The sequence below is a fragment of the Amphiprion ocellaris genome, chromosome 2 (assembly GCF_022539595.1).
Source record: "Amphiprion ocellaris isolate individual 3 ecotype Okinawa chromosome 2, ASM2253959v1, whole genome shotgun sequence".
Classification (NCBI taxonomy): domain Eukaryota; kingdom Metazoa; phylum Chordata; class Actinopteri; family Pomacentridae; genus Amphiprion; species Amphiprion ocellaris.
Genome location: NC_072767.1, coordinates 22,873,571 through 22,900,483, shown reverse-complemented (window position 1 = coordinate 22,900,483; position 26,913 = coordinate 22,873,571). Strand labels below are relative to the sequence as shown.

At 40.2% G+C, this 26,913-nt stretch overlaps 2 protein-coding genes across 2 annotated transcripts; both read left to right on the top strand.

The window, feature by feature from the left end:
* The first annotated feature begins 602 nt into the window (after positions 1–602).
* On the top strand, positions 603–9,365 carry LOC111573935 (pyroglutamyl-peptidase 1). The gene is made up of 5 exons (XM_023278315.3): positions 603–759; positions 2,749–2,801; positions 3,821–3,937; positions 4,344–4,576; positions 6,478–9,365. The coding sequence occupies exons 1-5, from the start codon at positions 726–728 to the stop codon at positions 6,671–6,673; spliced, it is 633 nt and encodes a 210-aa protein (XP_023134083.1). The 5' UTR covers positions 603–725; the 3' UTR covers positions 6,674–9,365.
* Positions 9,366–11,650: 2,285 nt separating this feature from the next.
* LOC111573882 (regulator of nonsense transcripts 1) lies at positions 11,651–26,911 on the top strand. Its single transcript, XM_023278239.3, has 24 exons — positions 11,651–12,029; positions 12,405–12,547; positions 13,430–13,519; positions 14,462–14,629; positions 15,184–15,364; positions 15,484–15,645; positions 15,938–16,022; positions 16,303–16,401; positions 16,587–16,695; positions 16,885–17,044; positions 17,255–17,373; positions 17,508–17,672; positions 18,078–18,192; positions 19,186–19,329; positions 19,616–19,829; positions 19,969–20,086; positions 20,614–20,770; positions 21,019–21,161; positions 21,463–21,637; positions 22,323–22,404; positions 22,535–22,699; positions 22,951–23,171; positions 23,797–23,919; positions 24,129–26,911. Exons 1-23 carry the CDS (start codon positions 11,859–11,861, stop codon positions 23,914–23,916), a joined length of 3,306 nt encoding a protein of 1,101 aa, XP_023134007.1. The 5' UTR covers positions 11,651–11,858; the 3' UTR covers positions 23,917–23,919; positions 24,129–26,911.
* Positions 26,912–26,913: the final 2 nt, after the last annotated feature.

The following is a 26,913-nucleotide window of genomic DNA, read 5'->3' as shown; positions in this document are numbered from 1 at the left end:
GATTGGTCGGTGTGTTCACGTCTGCATTAGCTCTCCATAATGGACTGCTCAGTTACATTTTATATCAGTGTTCTAAAGAAGAAGAAAAAAATATATCCAAAAACGGTTTGTTTGTTACTATTATCATGCACCTATATAGTACCAATATGTTGATCAGTTTCTGTATATTTTAGCAAAAATATGCAAGAAAAAACATTTTTTAAAAAACAATATAGAAAAGCAAACAGGAACAATAAAAAAAAGGATCTTGATAAAACAATTTAAGAGAGGGCCTTGTGAAAAAAAAAGGTTTTCAAGTTTAACTGCAGGTAGACAAGGTTTTTTGTTTTTTCAGGAAGTTACTGTTTTGTACAGTCATTAAATATAGAAATGAATTAGGAAATAAGTATACAAGTAAATCAATAAAATTTTCTTATTATTTTTATTTTATATTCTATTTATGATCTCAGTTGGGTGCAATTATATACATGTGTTTTTCAATTTATTTTGCTTTGTATTTATTATTTCTAAATTTTGTCGTTTTCGAGCTCCCATACCCGTCAGCACGTTCCTGGTGACGTCAACACGTCACGTCTCACGCAGGCTGTAGAGTGAAGGAGCTCCTCCGGTTCAATTTGTTCGAGTAGAAGAAGCCGTCAGCGGCGGTGGACAGCGAGTCTTTGCACCGTCCTGGTTGAAACTACAGACCGAGAAACAACAACGGACCCTCCGCGACAGGACGGGAGATGGACAACAGTAAACGGACTGTGGTCGTTACAGGTTTGTACTGTTTTTTGCTGCCACTGTTGTCGTGTTTGTCGACGGACTGAAGTGGAGGAAAAGTTGAGGTGACAGCCGTTCCGCTGGTAATGGCGTCAGGCTGCTACTGCTTCACTCTGCAGCTGTGGACAAAAACAAACGCGTTGTTATAGTTTTATTAAAGATACTGTTGTTTTCTGCTGTTAATTGCTTAAGTACAGGCTACTGACCGCTTAGTTGAAAATGTGATTTCATTGTCGATGTGTTCTGTTGAAAGGCCATGTAAAACAATATAACGGCAGAGGTAAACAACATTTTATATGTAATAATATTCATCTCAAATTAATGAAGTTTGTACTGTATAAACACTCTTGGCCACCCTTTTAATAGAGAGTTTAAGAAATCAATTTCTGATTACGTTTTATTTTCAGATGTATAACCTACATTTATAAATTAGACAAAAATAATCTCACATGAGCCTATTATGTTGATTTCAATAACATATGCAAACAAACCCATTATTAATAACTTTTTACATGCATATAAGACTGGGATAATATTGTTAAAAGACAGAAATAAAAGACAGACAAGACAGCACTAAATAAAGGAATAAAAGCAAGCATTTTAAAAACTGGCAGTAGATGAATTTATATGTCAGTCCATTTGGACAGCTTTAACTTTAGATTTAGTGTTTTTCTTGTTTGCTACTTTGAGTTGTGAGCTTTGTTAAGTGCCAAACTTTTGGAGTTGTTCTCATCACATGTCTTTCCAGACGTAGTGTCATTATAAATCTGAGAAAAGTGGTTAGAAGTAAATAATCAGTCACTAACCAGTGACTGTTTTGCAGCATGGATGTTACTGTACTGGATTCTGTATGAAATCTAATCCATCATATTTCCTATTTGATCACATTACTTTAGATAATAATGTGAAAGCCCGGACTTAAAATTGTTATTTTCAGCCGCATAATACCAAACCGTCTGAGGAGTTTTGCTTTCCATGATTAATTTTAGAAAACACATTTGCATTACTATTCAGTAAATAGACTATCCTAAGTAATAGTTACAGGTATATTAATAAATGTAAATATAATACAAATATTCTCCTGATACAGAATTCATTTTGCCAGAAACTACATGTAGTGCAGCTCTACTTCCAGCCTCGTCAGTACAATATTTTCCAAGACAGACTTGCACATTTCATTTCAGTTGAAGTAGCAGAGACTGTGGTTTGGTGTTTTCAGACACAAAGGAGTGGAGAAACTCACAGCCCCAGCTGATGGGAGACATGTAGATTGCCTGGGAACAGCACCTTCACAATAGCTGGTCGGCTGGCAGCTGCCTCCCCTCACTCTGCTCCTTTTCAGCAGCCTGTCAGACAGACAGATCCCTTCTCCACCCAACCCCCAGGGACCCGCTGACCCTCGGACGGGTGGTGGAGGGGGATCAGTTATAGATCCCTAAATAAACAATTTAAAGTGAATATCCATAGGTTGCAGCAATATTTTTTTTTGGAGGTTGTATGGAGTGCTGCATTGAGGCTTTTTTTTGTATTCTGCAAAACAACATTATTTAAAACTCAGCAGATATTAACCTCTCAGTATTTTTAATATAAAGGATGTTGCACATTTGCTGAAAAAGTAGACAGTATACACTTTATATTGCAGTTTAACAAAGTTTTGTCATTATCTTGCATTCATACAAAAACATGATCAAATCCCTACTTTGTCCAAAGCTATAGTGAGAATTTGTATTTAACTTACATGAGCAATGGCGTGAAAAAATACAGTTGAAATAGCCCATGGCCTTTTGAAAGGAAGGAAGGAGTAGAGAGTAATAGGGAGACTTTTGTGGTTTTGCAGCATTAATTTAATAGTCGTCAATTGAGTAAACCAAGAACAAAATGTATGATGCATTGTAGCTCATCTGAAAATAGCTTTTAAAATCACACCAGGATGTCTCAGCCTCCATAATCAGAGACTTAATCAGAATTTGTTCTTCAACTTTGCAGGTTTTGGGCCATTTGGAGAGCATACCGTCAATGCCAGCTGGGTAGCAGTACAGGTACTTTTACCCACTTATTGGTGTTGTATTTCACAAATTCACCAATTATATTGTAAGATTTTTTTTTCTGTAATTTTGTATGCTGTTGAATTAAATGTGACTTCAACCGAAAGGATATTAATAAATGAAATGTTAGGATTTTTCTTTTTATATCATACCTTCTAATTTTCTCCATAATGTTGTGTATCCATTCAGTAAAACCTTATGAAGCTTATCATGACATTAATGCTCAGGTCATATTGTTAGCAACATTTGAACCTGGTCACATTGCAGCTACATTACACTGTAATTGCTGCCGGCCGGCCGGCTTCACACTGCAGCAGTGCTTGCCAGAGGCTCCATGTGGGGGATGATTGTGGTTGTCAGGGTGTCTAGACGGACTTGATAAGGATATTAAAGGCAAACAAAGGGCTGCATTGTGGCAGGGTCACAGACGTGGTCAAACAAGGCTCTTTTCAATACAAGTGGGGGTCAGTGTCCAGGGCTATTTGTCCTGCAGGGAGATTGGGGGAGGTGCTGTTACAGATTTTTCTTACTTGTGATGCCTATGATTGCATCCTTCATTTCTTGCTTTTGTCATACTGGTTTCGGTTATGAAAAAAAGTTACATGTTGCTTTAAATTGTTTGCTTGTATTTTCTAATTTATGTGTAAAATTATACTGTCTGGCAGTGGCAAGGCAATCGAGGCATCCCTCCTCTAAGAAAAAGCAAACAGGGACTGAAATGGACCAAACAAATGTTAAAAACTGACCAAAAATGTGTAAATGAAAACATATTTTGCAGTGACACTGTATTAGGCAAAGTGGGCAATAAGCAGCAATGTACTAATCTAATACCTAGATGGAAAAATGAAAAAGAATTCATTAAAATAATGATGTTATTTATAATACATTTTGCAGTTTGTCAAGATTGTCTACAGCAGTTTCATAATATTGTGTAAATTCAACTCAAGCAACTGCAAGTGGTATCTCAAGATGTGAGAAGATTTTTAGACTTGAAGTTTTGTTTGTTCTGACAGGAACTGAAGAAGCTTGGGCTGGGCAGTGAGGTGGACTTACATGTATATGAGGTTCCTGTAGAGTACCAGACAGTCCAGAGTTTGGTTCCTTCATTATGGAAGCAGTACCATCCACAGGTAAGAGGAGAACCTGATCAGACCTCCTCACTCTGTTTCACTTTTAAAGGTAAAAAGACAGATTTTATTGTCACCGGTTTCTTGTCTGTGTAAATTAAAATTTGAGTTGTATAACTGGATGTGACTTTCTCTTAGAGTATACATACTGCATTAAATTCAGTTACACTCTGCTGGCTTAAGTATGGCGCAAGCTCTCCATGAAAACATTCAATTACAATAACTAGCTTTTCATCTTCAGTTTTGTGTGTTGTGTCAAATATATTGGCAGATTTCTGGCTCTGGTAAAATAGTCATATCTCCTTTTTAGACCCCCCAGCCACAAGTGTAAAGGCAGCAGAGATCAGACTGCAGCAGAAATATTTTAGTAATTCTGACCTCGTGTTTTCGTGTTTCCTTTGTCGATCAGTTGGTAGTTCATGTCGGAGTCTCAGGTATGGCCACCACTGTCACACTGGAGAAGTGTGGCAGAAATCATGGCTACAAAGGCCTGGACAACAGCAGCTTCTGTCCTGATTCGCAGTGCTGCATTGTGGGAGGCCCGGACTGCATCAACTCAGTTATTGACATGGAATCAGTCTGCAAAAGAGTGACTGCATCGGGGCTGGGAGTAACTGTGTCCGTCTCCAAAGATGCTGGAAGGTAATTATTTTATTTTTTATTTTTTCATGAGTCTTGTTTTGACTTTTGCCTCTGACCTCATGCTTCTACTTTTGAGAGATAAAGACATTAACACACATCCACACAAACCATACATGAATCAGTTGTATGCCGTATTCAATCTGCAGTTTAACTATTTTTATTTTGAATTTTATTTTGTATGACAGAGAGCTGAAAAAACTATGAGCAATAAAGTCAGGAGTGAAGTTAAGATGTAATATTGCTTAATATCAGTAATTCCTGCATTAACTAGCCAGTAAAGGTGCTGTATTTTAAAAGAACATACCGCAATTTTTAGACACATTTTGATCTACTTTGTATTTATTATACTACTGCTATTGACATTAATAATATACCATTTAAATCTATACTCTATTTGAATTCTATCAAAGTAAAGAAAAGTATATTTCATTAGGGGTGCTAACACAACCTGTGCTTTTGTCATAGATGATTAAAATGCATGAACGGAAGACAATTGCAAATTATAGTAATCATAGTCACTGAGTCTGTCCAGCTGTTGCACATCCTGCTCTGCTGACACTGAGTTAGTGTTTACTGAAGGCTGCTACCGAACACATACACAATCTGTTGCTGTGACTGTACATGCCGAGGCCTCGTCTGAAGCAGATGGTTAGAGTCTGACCAGTAGTGGATTTCTGATACAAATAAACAATATCGATTTAATAATGACGTGGGAAATGACATGAAAGAAACCACTCGTAATACTGAACATACAGAATATTATCACCTGACTCTACAGATCCACTTAGCTTTACAGAGTTTTCATACAGATCCAGCTTGTGGTTTATGTGTCACCTCTACTGTTTGCTTTGAAGGCTATTAAAACCTGCTGTTCACTAACTGCTCAGCTCCAGACAGACGAAGATAGTAACAAACTGGTCAGCACAGTGGATCATTTAGCAGCTAAAGACTAAGATATTTCTCATAAAAGGTGGTGGAAACCAAAAACAGAGCTATAAGAAAATGAATATAGGACTTTACCAAGTGGTTAGAAATACTCCTGCTAATAAATGAGAATGTTGCTGCCTGAAATACTTTAGATTTGTCTTGTACTATTTCTTGTTACAGTTCACTGGAAGTGGAGCCTACTACAAATGCTACAGTATACATTTGTGGTAGGTTAAAATTCCTGCTCAGGCCACAGCAACAGCATGAACAGCAGTGTACTTTTGTGGTTTAACCATAGTGAAAATTATATAAAGTGTATGCCAACTAGTGTACAGATGACAGTGACTTATAATCCCTGCATTCAAAAGGTCAAACTTTCCCCTTTCAATACAGCTCTCCCTACAAAGTACATATTGTTTGATGCAGTATGCATACAGTTTGGACAGACTATAGACTACTTTTTAATAACATAGCACCTTAAGCTTTGACGTTCTTGTCCATATATTCGTTCCAGTCTGCAGTGTGAAATCACCTGTGTGTGAGCTCTCAGCAGCTTGTTACTCAAGCAAAACACTGTGAAGTATCCTCTGCTCCGGAGAGAATTGTGGGTCAGAATGGTCAGAAAAACACACTGGTTTATATACTGAAAAATGTAACCAGATATAGTCGGTCATCCTGTTATTTTTGGCTTACTGCATTTAACATACTGTGTATTGGAATATACTTCTGGCATATTATATAATGTGGTAGAATGGGTATTGGAAGGAACCCAATGATGCTGTAAAAGTTGGTGATTCAGGTTATATATGATTCAGCAAAACTGTACTAAATGATAAAGGTATCCATACACCGGACAACAGACACAGAATAATGCGGCTAATGCATAAGTTGCCAGTGAACACCTTTAACTGTGTTTTTTTGTTTCCTGGAGTTGGCGTCTTCTTTCACTCACTGCCCTGCTCTCTTCCCAACAGATATCTCTGTGACTTCACCTACTACACATCTCTGTACCTGAGCCACGGTCGCTCCGCCTTCATTCACGTGCCTCCTCTTGGAAAGCCCTACAGCGGTGAAGACCTGGGCCGTGCGCTGCAGGCCATCGTCCAGGTGATGCTGGAGCTTCAGGCTCAGGCTGAGGAGACGATCCACTGCCAACAGCACTTCCACTAAGTGACCTCCAGATGCCAACCAGCCTCCCCAGCCTTCGCCACACAAGAGAAATTGCACTTAACCACAAGTAGCCAAACTTCTTCTTTTATTTTTTTCAAACCCTTGCCTTTAATGAAGCTTCTGCATATAGTCTGTTTTCTGTGTTTATGTCTTTATTTGTGTCTTGTTTTATTAGGTCTGCTTCAGTTATGTTTTAATGTCTCCCAATGTGGAAAAGATAAAATGGGAGTCTGAAGACAACGCTTGCATTGCAATTTAAGCTTTTATCCCACGTCCAAGGAGCACGAAACATTCTGACTTTGGAGTTTAAAATAAGTAGGAAAAAAAAGTTGCTGCTTATTTGTGTTCATATGCAGTCGCAGCAGAGATGCAGAGAGTTTGCAGTGCGGCAGAATTTACCACCAAAACCCCAAATGTGACTCCTATTATTGCACCTTATAGGGTTAGGGTTATTGAAATGGTTATAGAAGGCACATTTGGGCAAAATGTAGACTCAAAATATGTTTTCCTCAAATTTTAACTTTCAAATCTCGACCTTTTTTCAGTTACAATATGTTTTAAGTTAGCAGGTATGTACACCTAAATGTCTATTAATGGTCAATGTACGTAATACATTATAGTTAAGTAGAAATGTTTAGCAGAAACCATGTTTGTTAATTTAGTTTTCCGACATATTTAGTTCCAGCTGCTCTAAGGCCCACCTGGGTTGTTTCACATTTGATGTTGAATTGTTTCTTCAGTCCTTTTTCTTTATAAGAAGTTGTAAATTTGCCTTCTTTTACAAAGGTTATTTAAATCAGGGAACGGGTTGGTTCCAGCTCATATTTCCCCAGTTTGTCTTGTCGGCCCAATTCTGACGGAAAAATACCAAATCCACTCGTCTGAGGTCTGGCCGTGGGCTGTGCAATGTTATTTTACAGATCTCATTCACTGATTTAGTAGGAGATTCATTTTATACTTTTTTTGTGGCTGCACAACTGTCGGACTGTACAGTTTAACTACAGAAGTGTTCATACTTCATAAAAGAAGATTTTCTTCAGAAAGAGGTGTTTATGAAACTGTACTAATCTAAACTGCTTATCAATTAATACTCTTTATAAAGTACAAAATGAGAGTCTTCCAAAGTGCACAGTAATGTTAAATTATCCACTGGTCTGGATTTCTGGATAGTAAAATGTAGTGTGATCATCTACATGTAAAGATGCCTTGTCACTTTACTTTTGTACTGGCATTCACAAAGATTTTCTATCTTAAATCTTGCAAAAAAATTGTAATTCATGAACAAATTGTGGTTTCTTTGGTTCAAGGTTGTGCAGCCATATTTGTTACTCCATGATTATAGCTTTCTGTTGTTCCCTTCACTGAATCAGATATAGCTGCTTATTCTATCCGAGAATTTGATTTGATGAAGTTGGACTCTGATTTCAGTCAGAATTGGGCCTTGAAGTTTATTTCTGTAGCACTTTCTCTGTTTTTGTATTTCAGTTTTACTTAATCTGGAATTTAGACAGCATTTCTCGAGCAATGTGAGCTTGTGTTTTATAATTTTACTTTCAGTCACTTTAACCTGAAATATGTAGCTTTCCAGACATACACACATCCATTTTTAACCTTTTTACTCCAGTGATTATAATGATGTATGTGGCGTATGCTTTATGTGTGAGTTATGCTTTCTTTTTCCCCTGAGCTTTGCTTTGTTCTGACCTGTTTAACACACAGCAGCAAATTCCTTTACTGTGGTGTCACTCCCAGGTGTAAAACCTTTGTTTTATGGCTTTTTATTGGATTGTCTTCTATATTACTGTGTATATCAGTATCTCCCTGACTGCAGATATATCAAGACGACCTACATCCACTAATGCAGCTTCAGTTTGATCAGTGCTGGAAGAAATTGTAGCATCAAATGGTCTATATACTGCTTCAGAACCCTGTGTACTCCACACAGAACTATGAATGGGAATTTCACAGACATAGTTTAAAACTAGTACTGTGCATAATGTCGCCACAGTTGTTAAGCAAGTTGGTGCTACTGAGTTTATAGTTGTGTGTGTCATTTTCATTGCTGTACTGTACAAAAGGTTTTTTACCACAAAGTAGCATCCCAGAGCACTGAGCTGAACAGAACTGAACTTCTTCACAGTCCTAAGTTTTGCAATAGCCTCTGTCAGTTAGCTTATGTTATGTGGTTTAAAAATCTGATCGAGTTATTGAACTGCTGGGCGTGTTTTAGTTGTGATTTGTAGGTGCTGATATTTTCCTGTGTGGCTTTGTGAGTGCTGAGAAGTGAAAGGGTTGTGGAGGTGCTGCCGCAGAATTTCTGCTCACACAAGCCTCAAGTTTACACTCGAGGTGACCTCTGACTCCGACTCTCTCCTGTGCCTTGCTGTTGTTTATGTGTGCTATTAAAAGGCCTTACGAATTCTCAGTGGGTCAGTTCAGAGGTTCATTACTGATGCTGTCCAGTCCCATTTTTGGCTACCTCAAAAATACTTTTTTTTTTTTTTTTTAAATATATCTCACTGTGTGCTCTGTTGTACACTAACATTGTGGCTCTGTGATTTATTGTGAGTTCCTGTGTTTAGGAAGAATTCTCTGACAGGTATTTTCTGCTTCATCAACAAAGTTACAGTTCGTATTCTCAGCTTTGTGAAAGGAAAGGCTTTGAAATAAAGAATTAAAGGATTACAAGTAATATATGTCTGTTTGTTATTATAACTGCATTTTTTGTGTTTTTTGTTTTTGTTTTACCAAATTATCATCATTAGTTGTGCTTTTTAACGGCATGTGTTTGACTTACCGAATATAAAGTGGTCCAGTGAACCTGAAAGATCTTAGAGGTTACTATGAAAAATATTCTGTAAATAACTGCTCCAACTTCTTTATGCATGTGGTATAGCCCCAGAATTTGCACGTCACAAATCTACATATGAATAGTACATGAGAAAAATAATGCAGAGCATGTATCAGTAGAGGGGCTGCACAGTGGCGTAGTGGTTAGCACTTTCGCCTTGCAGCGAGAAGATCCCTGGTTCGCGTCCCGGCTTTCCCGGGATCTTTCTGCATGGAGTTTGCATGTTCTCCCTGTGCATGCATGGGTTCTCTCCGGGTACTCCGGCTTCCTCCCACAGTCCAAAAATATGCTGAGGTTAATTGATTATTCTAAATTGCCCGTAGGTGTGAATGTGTGAGTGATTGTTTGTCTATATATGTAGCCCTGCGACAGACTGGCGACCTGTCTAGGGTGTCCCCTGCCTTCGCCCGAGTCAGCTGGGATAGGCTCCACCCCCCCCCGCGACCCTAGTGAGGAATAAGCGGTGTATAGATAATGGATGGATGGATGTATCAGTAGGTGTCAAACCATCATCTTCCAAAAGTGCTTGGAAAAATTTGAAAAGGTAAACAGGACAATTTTTTCAGTTCCATTACGTTTCACCCTTTTAAAGCTATGTGTACGTGTATTTTTCTGAAATGTCTAGTTTTAATGAATTCTGGGTGGGTAAACCTGCTTTGGAGCCACGTACATGCCACCGTATAGGTGTCTAACCTGCCGCCTACACATTCTCGTTCATCACAGTGACTGAAACCAACGACTATCTGAAAACTAGCCCTTGGCTGTCTTTAAATTGACTAAGAGGAGTCTTAAATAATACACTACACAACAGAAGTGAGCACACCCCTGTGCAATATCACTTAAATGTCACACAATTTAAAATTGCATCACATTACAATAATTGCATTACTTAAGTTGAACAACAGGCTATTTGCTCTACTGTAAAATTAAAAACCATCAGTTCAGTCGCCTATATTAAAAATTAAGCCCCCATATTTCCCCTTTTATTACTGAGATTCAAATTTATCGTTGTTACTATTTTTGCATTGTACAAACTTGTGGAGAAATGTTCTATCAATCTTCAGAAGCTTTTTGCTGAAGACTTTGCTGCTGGGGTTGTGTTGCTCTGTCATTCTCTTTAAAACACCCTAAAGGTGTTCTGTTATCTTCAAGTCAGGCAACATACTTCACCATGTCATGGTTGACATGGTCTTTTTTAGAGCTTCATGTGTGATTTTTGGCAGTGTGATTATTATTCCAGAATATTTTATACTGTCAAACCTCTGCAGACTTGAAGTCGTCTTGTCAGTCAGTATTTTGATACATCCACAGACATTCATGATCTCATCTATAAATGTCCTCTCCTCCAAACCTTTTGCACTGACGCAGCCTCATATCATCACAGTCTTCACTGTCAGGACTATGTATTCACTGTGGTAGTCCTGACCAAGTTCATGCCAAACATGCTCACCAGTCAATTAGGTAAAATGTATATACCTCTAAAGTATTTGTGTTTGATTGTTCAGAGCAGCAAATACTACTCTACTTGTCAACTCAGAAATATTATTAATAAACATTGAGAGGTGATGCAATGTGGAATTATTTGACATCCAGGTGATTTTGCATAGGGGGGTACTCAATTCTGTTGTATACTGTATATTTTGTAAGCCCGTTGCAAGGGTCTTAAAAGTAGATTTCCAGATCCTGCTTTAGTTGTTGCTTTATAGTAAACGATGCCTAACAACTTTGCAATTAATCACATAACCCAAAACCTAATGATACACTTTTGGGGCTGTTTAACCAGCTGGTAATCCATTCTTGAGAGTAAAACATGCTGGAAGGGTGAGGTTTGCACGCACATGTAGACCTATTGCTGTATTGTTGACCCTAAAATGCTGTGGCAGAACACAATTTGTATCATGTTTGCAATTTATTTTAAAAAACATATATTTCTTGGCAGTGGGAAGTTGAATATGTATTTTCAAGAAGGACAAATGTCTGACAACATCCAGTTTTGGTATAGTCTCCAGTTTTTCTCTCTGCCCTCAACTATTTTGTTTTGATCCTCGGAAAAAAGATCAGAGTGAGAGCTCCTCCCGCTCTGACCTGTCTGTGCTCCTCTCCAGCCTCCGGTGAACGTCACACGCTGAGCGGCGCAGGGAAGTCCGTAACGGCCGCGGTTGGACCTGCTGGAGCTTTCGAGGTTCTGATCGGTTCCATTTTTGTTTGGGTTCAAATTCAGACTCTCGGCGTCGGTCTCTAAACCAGCTTTCGATAAACAAACGCTGTGTGGATTTTAATCGTCTTTATACGAGCACCGGAAAACGTTCAATAAAGCGAAAGTTGAGAGTCGAGATGAGTGTGGAGGCGTACGGGCCGAGCTCCCAGACCCTCACCTTCCTGGACACCGAGGAAGCGGAGTTGCTCGGAGCGGACACCCAGGGCTCCGAGTACGACTTCACCGACTTCACCCTTCCCAGCCAAACGCAAACTCAAGGCCAGACCCAGAGCCAGTTGGACAGCCAGGTCTGAAGCTTTCAATTTCACAGGAAGGCACCATAAAGCGCGGTTTGCCGACGTTAGCTAGCTGAGGTAGCGCTGCCTGTTAGCCTGCTGCTACAGCATCTAGCCGCATTTAGCTTCATGTTAGCTTGCTTAGCACTTTAGCTTTCACGCTACCTAAACTCCTAAAGTACTGATAGGTGTCTTAGTACGTTTGTTTTGAACTCTACGAAGCAAACCGGACTCATAGGCGTAGCTTTATCCACCAAAGACAAGATTCACGAGCATTGACAATGTGTCAACGTTTCATTAACTGGCTTTTCTGCGCTGTGTGTGTCAGCCGTTAGCTGCTAGCCGTTAGCATCCAGTTTGTTTGGTAAAGCTTGTTTTGTGCTGCAGGTAAATGGTCCTGATGAGAGTCTTCACAACGGTGGAGTGGATGACTCGGTGGCCAAAGCCAGCCAGCTGTTGGCCGAGCTCAACTTTGAGGAGGATGAAGAGGACACGTACTACACCAAAGACCTGCCTCTGCACGCATGCAGGTACCGTGACAGGAACACACCATGCCAGGATGTCGGTTGACAGATCACCGAGGAAGTCTTTACAGTACTACATTAGTGTGGTTTTTCTGTGCCTGACTAATACTTCCACATACATGATAAACTGCTATTACTGTCAATTTTCTGTATCGTCCCTGAGGTTACACTAAACTGAGGGACTCAAACATGTATTAATGTTTACAATCCTCATTACCACATACAACATTAATCAATTACAAACTTTCACTAAGTCAATATATTCATATATCACCTGACTAACAAAACACTTCATCCAGCTGTAATAACTGTTCCCAGACCATTATTGCAACTACTGCACTGACTTCCATTTTTAAATAATTTATTATTTTTTAAATAATTTGCTATCCTGTAAACACACAGTAAATGTGTAGTATCATATAGATGTTGAAATGATGCTACTGAGATGTGTGCAGAATAGAAAGTGGTTAAAAAAAATGTCACTGATGTGTTTACTGTATATCAGTAGCTGTGAAAGAGTGTTTGTTAGAGAAAAGTTAGATTTTACAAGCGCGCATTAGTTTTGTAAAAAAAAAAAAAAAAACACATTTGTTTTGATTGTGACTGCTTAAAATGCTGTTCAGATTTTTTGACAAATTCAGTGAGTTTTTAAGATGTAACTACAAAAGTTGTTTATAACAAGGGCACAATCCCGTGAAATTTCGTGTTTGCTGTTGGGTCATTTAAATACACAGTGGCTATAAGCATAGTGGATATAATATGCTGACTCCGCAGAGACTTGGCATTGTGTGTAGTTCAGCCGGGGCATGGCCTAACTGTTGCTCATATAGTTTTTTTTAACTAAACGCTGCACTATTTGAGATGCTGCTTTGATATTTTGTTTTGCAGCTACTGTGGTATCCACGATCCAGCGTGTGTGGTGTACTGCAATACCAGCAAGAAGTGGTTCTGCAATGGACGTGGCAACACATCTGGCAGGTGTGTAGTTTGCTCATTCTCAGCTGGCTCACATGTAAACATCAGAACAAGAAGCTACTGCTAAATATCGCGCCTCATCTGTATTACAGCACACTGGACTAATGTAAATATGTAAATAACGTGGATCTATGCACACACGCACCCACACTGACGCTTAACAATAACATATGCACGCAAACACAGACACACAACTGCACTGTTACAGAGCATACACAGAACTTTAGCTGAAGATCTCTACCTTATTATTTATGACTGACTGTTTCTGATTGTTTTTCTAAAGGTTTGTTCTTTTATCATGTCTTATTGTTATTGCACAGTCTTGAGAACAGTCACTTTGTGTTTCACTGCACATACTGGATGAGCATGTGAGAAACTAAAACTCTTGAATCTACTGAGGTAAATTAAACAATTAAGTGCAATGCTAATAATTAAATCAGAAAAAAAATCCTGTTTCTTTTTGCTGTTAAATTTTCACTGAAAACTTGTCATTAAACACTGTCAGTTATCAACCACATTGCAATTTGATAACTTTGGAGTCACAGATAATGCTGAATGTGTGGAACTAGAGGTTGGTATGATGTGCAGTGATGCCCGACTGACTTTTCCCATGAGCCACTTTTTTAAAAGGACAAGAGGCCAGGGGACCGTTAATAAACTGATATTAACCTTCATCAGTTAAAATGTATATTCAATTCAATTCCCCGGAGAGCCTGGTGCCGCTGCTGAAAAAAATCCTAGAGGAAACACTGCACTGTATTTGAAGAGAGTATTTCAAGTTAAGTTCCTGTTGATGACGTTTGCAAAAGGAAATACATCCGTAACCCATTTACACTGTTTGTTTACAACTGTGACATGACCTGTGTCTGGCCTTGTTTTTGTCAATCAATTTTCAGGTGTTTGATTAATTTCTCTGTTGTTTCACTCCTGTTGTCTGACTTTTAGCCATATTGTGAACCATTTGGTGAGAGCCAAATGCAAAGAGGTGACGCTGCATAAAGATGGGCCGCTGGGTGAAACTGTACTGGAGTGTTACAACTGTGGCTGCCGCAACGTCTTCCTCCTGGGTTTCATCCCAGCCAAGGCTGATTCTGTGGTGGTGCTTCTCTGTAGGTGAGTGGTAAGGACCAATAGCCTTTTGTGTTGACAGAACATCCTGGAACCAGTGTATGCAAATCCTGTATGTTCTGTCAAGAGTGTCATATAGGCCAGCAATGAACCCCCGAGGAGCTGCATGCTGTTGCTTTGAAACAGGGATTGTGTCATTAGGTTTGTTTCAGAGTTTTTTTTTTAAGAGTCTTTCAGGTTTCTGATGTTGGATAAGAACCCATGCATCCTGAAGCTAAGAATACTGATGGAAGAGGATGTTAGTTGATTTGTCAGTGCCTTTTTGGTGTTATAACTGTGTAGTTGTGCCATTTCTAAAGTGCCTTAAACATTCCTGTAGTTTTCTTAGTTGTCTGCTGTTTGTCTGCAGTAGTGTAGCTGGAACTCCCTGTTCATGTTCGCTAACCTTTAACTAGAACTAGAATATAACCCTTTCAATGGTCTCATACACATGCACCAAGAAGGACTCGGGGGGGACTAAAGAAGTAATAGTTTGATTACTGTAAAAGTCTGCAGTTCTGCAATATTTCTGCCTGTCTGAATCTTGTATCTCAATGCAGGCAGCCCTGTGCCAGCCAGAGTAGCCTTAAGGACATCAACTGGGACAGCTCACAGTGGCAACCATTGATCCAGGACCGCTGCTTTCTGTCCTGGCTGGTGAAGATCCCATCAGAGCAGGAGCAACTTCGAGCTCGTCAGATCACCGCCCAGCAGATCAACAAGCTGGAAGAACTCTGGAAGGTAAGCATGAACCTAAAGTGACAGTTGCTTACTTGGACTTCTGTCTACCTGCTTTTAAAAACATCTGCAAGTGAGTGAATTCTTAAAGGTTTAATAGTTGTGACTTTGTTTGTTCACAGGACAATCCCACCGCCACCTTGGAAGACCTGGAGAAACCCGGCGTGGATGAGGAGCCCCAACATGTGCTGCTGCGCTACGAGGACGCTTACCAGTACCAAAACATCTTTGGCCCTCTGGTCAAGCTGGAGGCTGACTATGACAAGAAACTTAAGGAGTCACAGGTACCTGAACACAATTTGTACACCCGAGATGTTTTATATTACATGTACATGGTCATATACATGTGCATTAAGTTTTAGGTGGCATTGAAACCTCCTCAAAAGCCCATTAGTTGTGATTATACATTTTCCCCAACTGTAGTTATGATTGCATTATTTTTTGTTTGTTTGTGATGTGTTGTGTTATTTTACACCTCTAGAGTTCCAGAAGTTATGTCATGATAATCTGATATTATATCTATGGCATTGTAATTATTATAGTTAAGCATTTTGATTTCTTATCTTCCTTTTTCAGACCCAAGACAATATAACTGTCAGATGGGACCTGGGGCTGAACAAAAAGCGAATTGCCTATTTCACACTGCCCAAGACGGATTCAGGTATTAATTGTGTGAGCTTCACTTCCTCCCAATGGTTCTTTGATGCTGATGCAGCCTCTTCCCCATTCTCTTCAGTCCTCAGAACTGCACACAACCTCCCCCATCCCTGCATCTTTTGGTGGCATGTTTCATACTTTTGTTCTTGCTGGTTTTTGTAGTGGGGATTTGTTGGTGCGAGGAGCTGTATCTTTTAGTTTGAGACCATAGCTCACTCTTTTTTAAACTAATTTTGCAGGTCATTCTGAGCATGTGTTTCTAACTAGTGTCCTGTTAATCCTAGATATGCGACTGATGCAAGGCGATGAGATTTGCCTAAGATACAAGGGAGACTTGGCCCCTCTTTGGAAAGGCATCGGCCATGTCATCAAAGTCCCCGACAGTATCCTTTACACTGTTAACAGTTCCGTATGCGTCATCTATTGCATTGCGTTGTCTTTCAGTGTGGCTCATTACACTGGCACTGACTATGCTAAGAGATTAAAGACAACATTGCCCCTTCTTGCCCCACCTCTGAGAAAGAATTTAAGGATAATGTTGGATTTCCTTAACAGCCTGTATTTAAAGACTATGGGGATGAAATTGCCATTGAGTTGCGGAGCAGTGTTGGAGCACCTGTGGAAATCCCCCACAACTTCCAGGTGGACTTTGTGTGGAAGTCCACTTCCTTTGACAGGTATGCTGAAACTTAATACCCCTAAATTCCAAATGTGATGGGAGTATTTACTTTTTGTTTCTCACCATGTTACTTTACATTATAGGATATAATAGATATTTTTCCTCAGGGAAATAATTAAGTATTTTTGAGTTTTCATTTTCCGTTATTTAAAACATAATGACTCACATTTGTACTGTGTTGCTGCAGGATGCAGAGTGCCCTGAAGACATTCGCCGTTGATGAAACCTCCGTGTCTGGCTACATTTACCACAAACTGCTGGGTCACGAGGTAGAGGATGTCACCATCAAGTGCCAGCTGCCAAAGCGCTTCACTGCCCAGGGTCTGCCCGACCTCAACCACTCACAGGTCAGACTTGAATAAACATTGAGTTTCTATGATTCCTGTCATTATGTAGTGGTTTTCTTTTTCAAGTAAGTAATTAAGCAAACTCATTATAGGACAAAGTATAACTTGAATTGTCTAATTGACTGCAATTTATTATGTACATCAGCACATCTTTTTTGCTTACCTATTTTGAATTAACTGTAAAAACAATGATATTTCTTGTGTGTTCAGGTGTATGCTGTGAAGACGGTGCTGCAGAGGCCTCTCAGTCTGATCCAGGGTCCTCCTGGCACTGGAAAAACTGTCACCTCAGCCACAATTGTATATCACCTGTCTCGACAGGGCAATGGGTAAGACAGAAATCTTGTTACTTACAGGCCCTCAGAAGTGTTAGACATTCTGTTCTTCCAGCTAAATAACTCCTTTCTAGAGGCGCTGTACCTGCTCTCATTCTCTCTTCTATCTCTCTGCATGTGTCTTGTAGACCAGTACTGGTGTGTGCTCCCAGTAACATCGCTGTCGACCAGTTGACTGAGAAGATCGACAAGACTGGACTGAAAGTTGTCAGGCTCTGTGCCAAGAGCAGAGAGGCCATCGAGTCACCAGTGTCTTTTCTGGCTCTGCACAACCAGATCAGCAACATGGACAGGTCGGTGACATGAAGTGAAATAGTCCTCCAGAATCTTGACTCAGTGCTATTGTTGCTCAGTTGTTACATTGTACTTACTGCAAGTACAAGTTTCATAATTGGGGCACTCAGGCCCTTTGTTACTTTATTATTTTTTCAATGTATGCGTGCTGACACCAGCAGCGGAAACTCATAAAATAATTCTGTTGTCTAACCTGTGAATATCAAGTACGTGATTTTGCCGCAGGCGTTAAGTCAAGTAGCTCTAAATGAAGACTGCAGCCCCCACATGCATGCATGTATATTAAACCAAGTTAATAGATCAGATCAGATGATAGTTAGCATTGTTATGTGTAGCCCCCAGTATGAACGAGTCAAGGGTCGAGGTTCTCTGTCGTCACCATGATTTATCTTTTGTCTGCCTAGTATGCCAGAGCTTCAGAAACTGCAGCAGCTGAAGGATGAGACTGGTGAGCTGTCGTCTGCTGATGAGAAACGCTACAGGGCTTTGAAGCGCACTGCCGAGAGGGAGCTGCTCATGGTGAGGAGGATCTTCAAAATGTTAAGACTAAAGCTCAGCGGTTTCACTGTAAATGGTTTTCTGACGACTTGCAGAGACTTTCTTGAGCTTTTCAGCATTGTTAAAGCAACAAGTAGTTTCAGCCATACAGTCAAAGTCAATAGACTTTGCAATTTGTTCAGTTACCTAATCCTGTGGTCATGAGTGTTCTTATAACAAAAAAGTCTATTGCTAATCTTTGTTTGTTTATATTAACTGTGTTCACTAGTTTGTGGAGTTTCCCCTCGATATGTTGGCTCCCTCTTTCATTTGAGTAATATTAGCAGTGTTACAATCATGTTTGTTGGCCCTCATGCTGATCTGAGTCTTTAAATATTTGGTATCTTGAGATATAGTATCCAGTTAGATAGCTACATGTACTGAAATGTTGTTTGAATATGAATGTGACACCATTTGGCAACTTTGTTTTTCACAGCTGCTTGTTTCAACTACTAGCGTTCATAAACTTAAATTTTTGATATATGAATGAGTTTAACTGGGAGAATCTGATTACTGAATTATTTCGATGTGTTATGGAGAAGTACTACTTTTATGTCTTAAAAAAAACATGCTGAACAAATACTTGCCTGCAAAGCCCACAATTTGGTCCCAGCTGGAGGATCTTTGTTGTGTGTTGTAGTGCTCCGTTCCTCACATTTTGTCTTATCTGCACTGACAGTCTGTGGCCGAGTATAGATAACAGTCAGGCTTAACTTTGTCCTGCCATCAAGTTACTTTGAAAGTAGAAATCAATGATCTGATGCCAAGCAGTGTTTGTCACTCTAACAGTAAATCAGCTTTGGATGCTAGTGCAGTATTTTGTCCAGCGTTTTTACTAGTAACATAGGAAAGATAACGGCTTGGCTACCTTTGGAGTAAATCTATTCATTTCTCAAAATCACTACACACAAATGAAGCAAATTTCTCAATGCAGAATTCCTAGGGATTATTCATTTTTTTCTCTTCATTGTCCAGAATGCTGATGTGATCTGCTGCACATGTGTTGGGGCTGGAGATCCTCGTCTGGCCAAGATGCAGTTCCGTTCCATTCTGATTGATGAGAGCACCCAGGCCACCGAACCCGAGTGCATGGTGCCTGTGGTGTTGGGAGCCAAGCAGGTACTGAAATACACAACCCAAACTACTAGTCTCCACCCCTACAGCTGAACATATGCAGAATAGCTCTAACATGTCCCCGCAAATACTCGTTTTATTTTGCGTCATCATGAATAATAACATGAATTAGAAAAATGAAAAGAATCATGAGACTTTGAGTAGCTTTTTAGTTGACGTATCAAGTAAATTGTATAGTTACAATATAAAGATTTGAAGCAATAACTTCTTACCTTATGGTGTTAAAGTAACCCAATTGTCACACTTGTGTGGCCCATCTTCCTCCCCCCAGCTCATTCTGGTGGGTGACCACTGCCAGTTGGGTCCTGTGGTGATGTGTAAGAAGGCAGCCAAGGCAGGCTTGTCCCAGTCCCTGTTCGAACGCTTGGTGGTTCTGGGAATTCGACCAATCCGCCTGCAGGTCCAGTACCGCATGCACCCGGCTCTCAGTGCCTTCCCCTCCAACATCTTCTATGAGGGCTCCCTGCAGAACGGTGTCACTGCAGGTTTGTCAAAATTGTGCAGTTCATTATCTGGTTTGATGGAGAGGCAAATTAATTTTCAGTGTGGGTTGTGCATTAGCAGGTGTATCTACAAACTACACTGAATACTAGAATAATAATCAGATCTTCTTTTTCTCCTCAGCTGACCGCATCAAGAAAGGCTTTGACTTCCAGTGGCCACAGCCAGATAAGCCCATGTTCTTCTATGTGACTCAGGGACAGGAGGAAATTGCCAGCTCTGGGACTTCGTATCTTAACAGGTAACATCACACATTTTCTTGGGTTACTTTGCATAATTTATCCAACAGATTTAAATAATTCAAAATGGACATGTGCACTGAATGCATAGGTTAGGAAAGGATAGCTGGGACTTACACTAGGGGATGCTCTCCTGTGGCCCTTACATTAAAATCAGTGTGGCTGCTAAGCAAAGTCTTAAGTCATGGACAACAGAACAGCCAGGTTTACCTCCATAGAACACTGAAAAGGAGTTACTTTAAGTCAGAGGCTTAAAAATATTTACTCATTCTATTAAGTTTACAGTGAAGCAAGATTAGAGGAGTGCAGCTATGTGTTTTTGTTTTTTTACAGAAGTCGTTTTTTCTTCCACATTACTAGTGCAGTAAAAGTTGTGCCAGCATCACCGAGACAAATTGCTGTTTGCAAAATTGAGGCCTGACAGACATGATTGCATTTTTAACCCTCCATTAGTAACCATTAAATTGAGAGGTAATTTCCCATCATTGAACATTAAGTACAGTATTTAACTGATGCTTATATTTCTAAGGACTGAGGCTGCCAATGTAGAGAAAATCACCACCAGGTTGCTGAAAGCAGGAGCCAAACCTGATCAGATTGGCATCATCACCCCGTATGAGGGTCAGCGCTCCTACCTGGTCCAGTACATGCAGTTCAGTGGCTCCCTGCACACCAAACTCTATCAGGTACCACACTCCTAACCCTGCTAAGACATAAGACTTAACCCAACTGAAAAACAAAACACTCCTTACATCAAACACCTTAAATACTTTTGAGGTGTTTTTTTCTCTTATAAAATAATAATAAGAACCAAAAAGAGCATTGTTAAAGTACAAGATTGATATGCACTATCTGTAAGACTAGTAATACTGGTAATTAACAAAATTTGCTCCTTTGTTCTTAAATTCTCCCATCGTTTCTTCCCTCTCCACAGCAAGTGGAAATTGCCAGCGTGGACGCCTTCCAGGGTAGAGAGAAGGACTTCATCATCCTGTCTTGTGTTCGTGCCAACGAGCACCAGGGCATTGGCTTCCTGAATGACCCTCGTCGTCTCAATGTGGCGCTGACCAGAGCCAAGTAAAAACCTCAGAACAGTTAAAAGACTCACAGTGGACCTAATGGGCACAGCACATGGCCAGCTTACTGGTTTATGATGAGCCATTTATATTTCCTTGTAGAATATAATTAGGAATTACTGTATCAAATTTGTTTGAGTGAACTCACCTCAGATCAACTCTGTAACACTCCTGACGATTTATATTTGACATGACAACTATTATTTGTACTTAGGTGTGTATACACAAAATTCTTTACTACATGATTTCAGTACTACATTTCTTCTCCCACCTCTGATGTCTTGTGTGTGTTGTGTATGAAGGTATGGTGTGATCATTGTGGGGAACCCCAAGGCCCTCTCCAAGCAGCCTCTGTGGAACAACCTGCTGAATAACTACAAGGAGCAGAAGGTCCTTGTGGAGGGACCCCTCAACAACCTGAGGGAAAGCCTCATGCAGTTCAGCAAACCTCGCAAACTGGTTAACACCATCAACCCAGTAAGTGGAACTGACAAAGTGCACATGTAATACTTTGGATCCTTAGATCCTAAGATTTGTCCACAGACTCAGCCTCTCCAAACTGTTACTGGGAATCAGCATTAAAGCACTTCTGCTGTATTTAATCTGTTAAAGTTAGACAGTTTCCAGCCAAGTTCATGACCTCTGTCTACAAGAATACACATGTTGATTCATTGATTTTAATGAAAAGGGACCTCACAGTGATACAGAGAGCCTGATCAATCATCACAGTTGCAATAAAAAAGCTGATAACATATCAATAGTGGGAGAGTTCTGTGATTTAAGCAGCTGTTTCCTTGGAGATTTCCCTTGGCAAAGAATTTGTGCATGTTTAATGCATGCTCCTTGGAGACATTACAATGAAAATCTGCTCGGTGAAGCAGGAAAATGATGGATGTAAAAACTCCTGTATGAGGGCTTTCTGGTTTGAATGGCCTTCAAACGGATTTTCTGTTTCGATGCATTATTATTTGAAGGTATTATTATAAACTAAACCACTTCCATCTTCTCATATGTCAGTATTTGCTGTTTTTCTTTGTCTTCTATGATAATAAAATAATTATCTTGGGGTTTTGGACAGTTTGACAGATAAAACAAGAAAAAAAGGGCAGAATGATTGATTGGAAGGATGGAACAGCTCTAAGTGGTGTCTGGTGTTTTTCAGGGGGGACGTTTTATGAGCACTGCAATGTACGACGCCCGTGAGGCCCTCATTCCTGGCTCAGCCTACGACCGCAGCAACACTGGTATTTATTTATGTACCATCTCATGGTGTGACTCCAGATAATAACAAGTGATAAACTGTTTTATAGCTGCATTTACAGTTCAGCAAAACTCTCGCCTAGCCTTGTTTTTAACATTCTCTTTGTCTTTCAGCTGGACGACCGTCCAATATGTACTTTCAGACACATGACCAGATCGGGATGATTGGGGCGGGTCCTGGTCAGATGGCAGCTATGAATATTCCTATACCCTTCAACCTGGTGATGCCACCAATGCCTCCGCCCAGCTACCTAGGTCAGACCAATGGCCCCGCTGCAGGTATAGTATCAGCCTTAAAGGATAAGCCACTAAAACCACCTGATTAAATGAAACAGAGCAAATTATTAAAATGAGGGAAAACCGTGACATCTGGATTAATTCCTGTAGTGTAGTGTCCTATTTAAGTAAAGTTACAAAGATGGCCTGTCTCAAGACTCACTTTGCCCTTTGCAGTTGGTTGGTTACCAGGTGGTTTCCCAGCATGCTGTTCTGCCTCTGCTCTTTATTTATTGATTTTCTATTACATCAAGGTCGTGGAGCTATGAAGGGTAAGCCTGGGCGTGGGGGGCGACAGAGGGTCCGTGGCTCAGGAAACCAGGGTGCCAGTCAGGGTAACGGACCAAACAGCCAGGCTAGCCAGGATGGGGCCTCCCAGTCCTTTTCCCAGGGGCCCCTGACTCAGGGCTACATCTCCATGAGCCAGCCCTCTCAGATGAGCCAGCCTGGCCTCTCCCAGCCAGAGCTGTCCCAGGTAACACATCACCGTCTCCCACAGAAAGGAAATGTATCAGATATTTAAGATAAGTTGATCAGGATTGTTTTGATGAGGTGTTGGTTGTTTGTACTTTTATTCACAATTTGTTTATTTCGTTCATACATTAATTCTCTTGTAAATTTAGTTTTTTAAAAACCACTAATACTAATCAGTTACCACAAAATATTTTTAATGCTCACTCACTTCTGAATCTTAATACTAATGCTTGCCTGCTTTGATCCATCTATTATTGTCTCCTCTGGGTACCTTGGCGTGAATTACCACTTGCTTTTAATATATATAATATTGTGAGTTTAATCATCTTTATGTATGATAAGGCTTCTTTTACAGTTATTTCCCTTCCTTTTTTGTTATATATATTGTTGAGTTTAATCCAGTCAGAGAAAGCGACATGACAATTTTTTTAGATAGTATATAGCCTATCTATTCAGTAAATAATAGCTGTTGTGTAAGTGATGTTTATAATTGGAATTAAGTAAATATAATTGAAATATATTATGGAAGTGTTTAAATTCCAAAAGATAAAGGAGCCCTGAGCTCACTGATAAAGGCTGAGGAAGCGTTCTGTGTCTAAAGTCGTATCTACTGTAATGTTTTCCAGGACAGCTACTTGGGCGACGAGTTCAAGTCCCAAATCGATGTGGCTTTGTCCCAGGACTCGACTTACCAGGGTGAACGTGCATACCAGCATGGCGGAGTGACTGGACTGTCACAGTATTAAAGTGTAAGTACACAAAGGGTGGCTTAAACTGCAGTATAGCCCACTGCTTTCTTCAAAGGTAATTAAGTACTGAACTCACATAGAATAAAAAGCAAAGTAACCCAGAAAGCTGTTCACTAGTAACTATTAAAAGCACATACAAATGGCCAAATATTTCTCAAACATCTTCAGATGTTATGGACAAAATGTCTAAGACTTATTGTGTCTTGCAGGGCGCCTGAAGAAGGGAGCTAGGCTTGAGCTGAGCTTAGTTCATCAGCTTTTTAATCTGGGAAATATTAAAAACATAAAATGGATACCTGTTTTCCTCTGCTACAACCGAAGCACCACCAAGTGAAAGCGACGGGATAGCGAAACCAAACCAATGACCAGCGAGAGAAATAGAAGGGTAGAAGAAGAGAGCACGAACAGATGGGCAGGGAGATGGCAAGAGAGGTCAGGAGAACAAGCGAGAGGCAGGAACCCATGCCTGTGCATAGTGAAGGAGGGAAGGTGGCGGCGTGTGGTCGAGCTGCTGAGGGAAACATATGAGAGATCTCAACGGTCTCTCATGGGAATCCAAATGAGGTTCAGCTCCCAACAAAATAATCCTCCTACAACCCTTCAGCCCACAGCCTCCAGGAAAGTTTTTCACTTGTCTTCAGATGAGGATTGAAGCTTTTCAGCGGAATTTGATGAATTCATTCTCCAAACCTGGATGGACATGGTTGCAGAAATCTTTCAGACAGGCAGCACAAAATCCCCATGCTCAGATGGTTGAGTCTCAACCTGTATTAAGTCCCGGACTATCAAAAATTAGGTTTGTCATGGGAGGAGAGTGGTACCAATAACTTTCTACTGGACCCGAACACCTCAGCAGCCTCTGAAGGCAGCAGCAGTCGACACACCCTCTCAGAGAGGAAATAAAAACTCTGGTTTCTGTGCTTGAGTCGGATACCGAAGAGCCTTGAATTGAAAAACTTTTCATTTGCCTTGAGAATCACTGGCTCTCTCACAAGGTCTCTAATGGGGTGGTTTTGACCACGCGTCAGTGGTGGAGTGGCACAGGGATTTCAGACTGTTTTTTCAATGAGGCGCGAATCCAACTGATATCGCGACCGTCATGGGACAGTTTTTCTTCTCTGAAGTACCTTTCTTATCACAGAGCACAAAATTGCAAAAAAGTCATTGAAACTATCAAACATGACCAGCATTGAATATTCAACTCGGTGTCATTTGATGTTTCAGCAAAGGCTTTTCCTTATTTTAATCTTTGGAAAGCAGGGGTTGTTGACGTCCTGCTGTGCTTCATGACCAGACGTCTTTTTTAAAAACACTCTGTGTACGCTTAGAGTGACAAATGCTTGAATGCTTTGCGCTGAGTGATTCCTCAGGGGATTGTGGACTGTCCACACTCATCACACAAATCCCTGCTTGAGGTGAAAGAAACTAAACAAGGGGGAAAGGAGGATGATAGTAGACGAGGCTTACAGGCGGTCGTGGCAATCAATCCACCACAAGTAAGAAGTAGAAAAGGAAGGTGGCTGAGGAAGAGAAGGAAACAAGTTCAGTTCATTGCCAGGGTCGTAACTCAAACAAGAAAAGTTTGACTTTTGGACTTTTGAGTCCAGATGAAAACAGATTAGATACCATTGTAACACCAGTGTCTTTTCAAACAATATTTTGATTTTGTGAATAATCACATGAACCAGTACAGCCACACTAATGACCAAGTCCCCCTATAATTTCAAAATGAGTTTAAAATGAAAGACCTTTGGTTCCTGTGTGGATTGAAATGTTCCGACCCTTTACTAAATCCCAGTCACTCAGTAGAAACGCCATCAGTACTGATTGAACGATGGCAAGTAGATGAAATGAAAAGTGAATGAGAAACCAGAATCTGTGCCTATAACCAATCACCTTCAGATAAACAGCTGCAGCACAAGCATGAATGTAGTTAAGTCAAACTACCAGCATTTAAAAACCTTCCAGACACCAGAGGGCTCAAGAAACCCACAGAAAAGGACTTGTTTTATTTTTTTATTTGAATAAAGTTAGGCCAGGTAATGATAACAACTGGGTTGTGTAAAGGATGGGCTCATGAAAAAAAGCCACCTTCCTTCTCTGGAGTAAAAACAGAGGCTGGTAGAATTTATTTTTCCCTCTGTGGATGTTTGATTTGTGCAAAGCTGTTTTGCCTGCATTATATATTCCTTGTAGAGTTCCTCTTGAGATTTATGTGGATTCTAAACCCGCTTCCTGGAGAACTGTGTGAACCAGAACCTTGAGTTGATTCAGACTTTGCTTTTGTCAAATGATTTGCTGCTGTGTGCGTCGTTAGGTTTTTCAGTTGGGTGTTATTTGGCCATTTTGTGTAGTTATACGGAAATCATTTTTTTGTAGCAACTTGTTGACCACAGGAATGAGGCGGACGCTGTTTCCTTTCTTCATTACACTTTTGTATCTTCTCCTCAAACTGTCCGAGGGATTGTAGTTTTGTAACTCTTCCAGGAAAGACACTTTCTGAACACAGTAAGAATGTACTCCACTGTTGTTTCTCACCTGCTTCTCATTTCTGCAGACATGTGACAATCATGTTGCGAGTAGACGTGGCCATGTTTTATTGACTTAGAAATTAGTTCTGTTTTGACATTGTGCGAATCCGTCATCTGTGCAATGAATTATTTTAACATATCAACCCGTTCCACTGAACTCCTAACATGTTATAGCTTTAAAAAAATACCTGCTGCCGTAATATTATTGCTTTGATGTTTTTCCATCTTCTGAGCCACAATCAATTGCAACATGTGCAGTGATCATTAAAGAAGTGATTCAGTTGTTGAAACATTTGCATCCAAGCCATTTCTTCTGTCACAAGGCAAAGATTTAAACTAATGGCCCAGAGATCTCAATGTGATGTAAATACATATTTTAAATGAGTCTTATTTGCAGTGACGTTTCATCACAAGATGGCGATTCCCTTGTTAAACTGAATCAATAAAGGCTGTCAACTTGAGC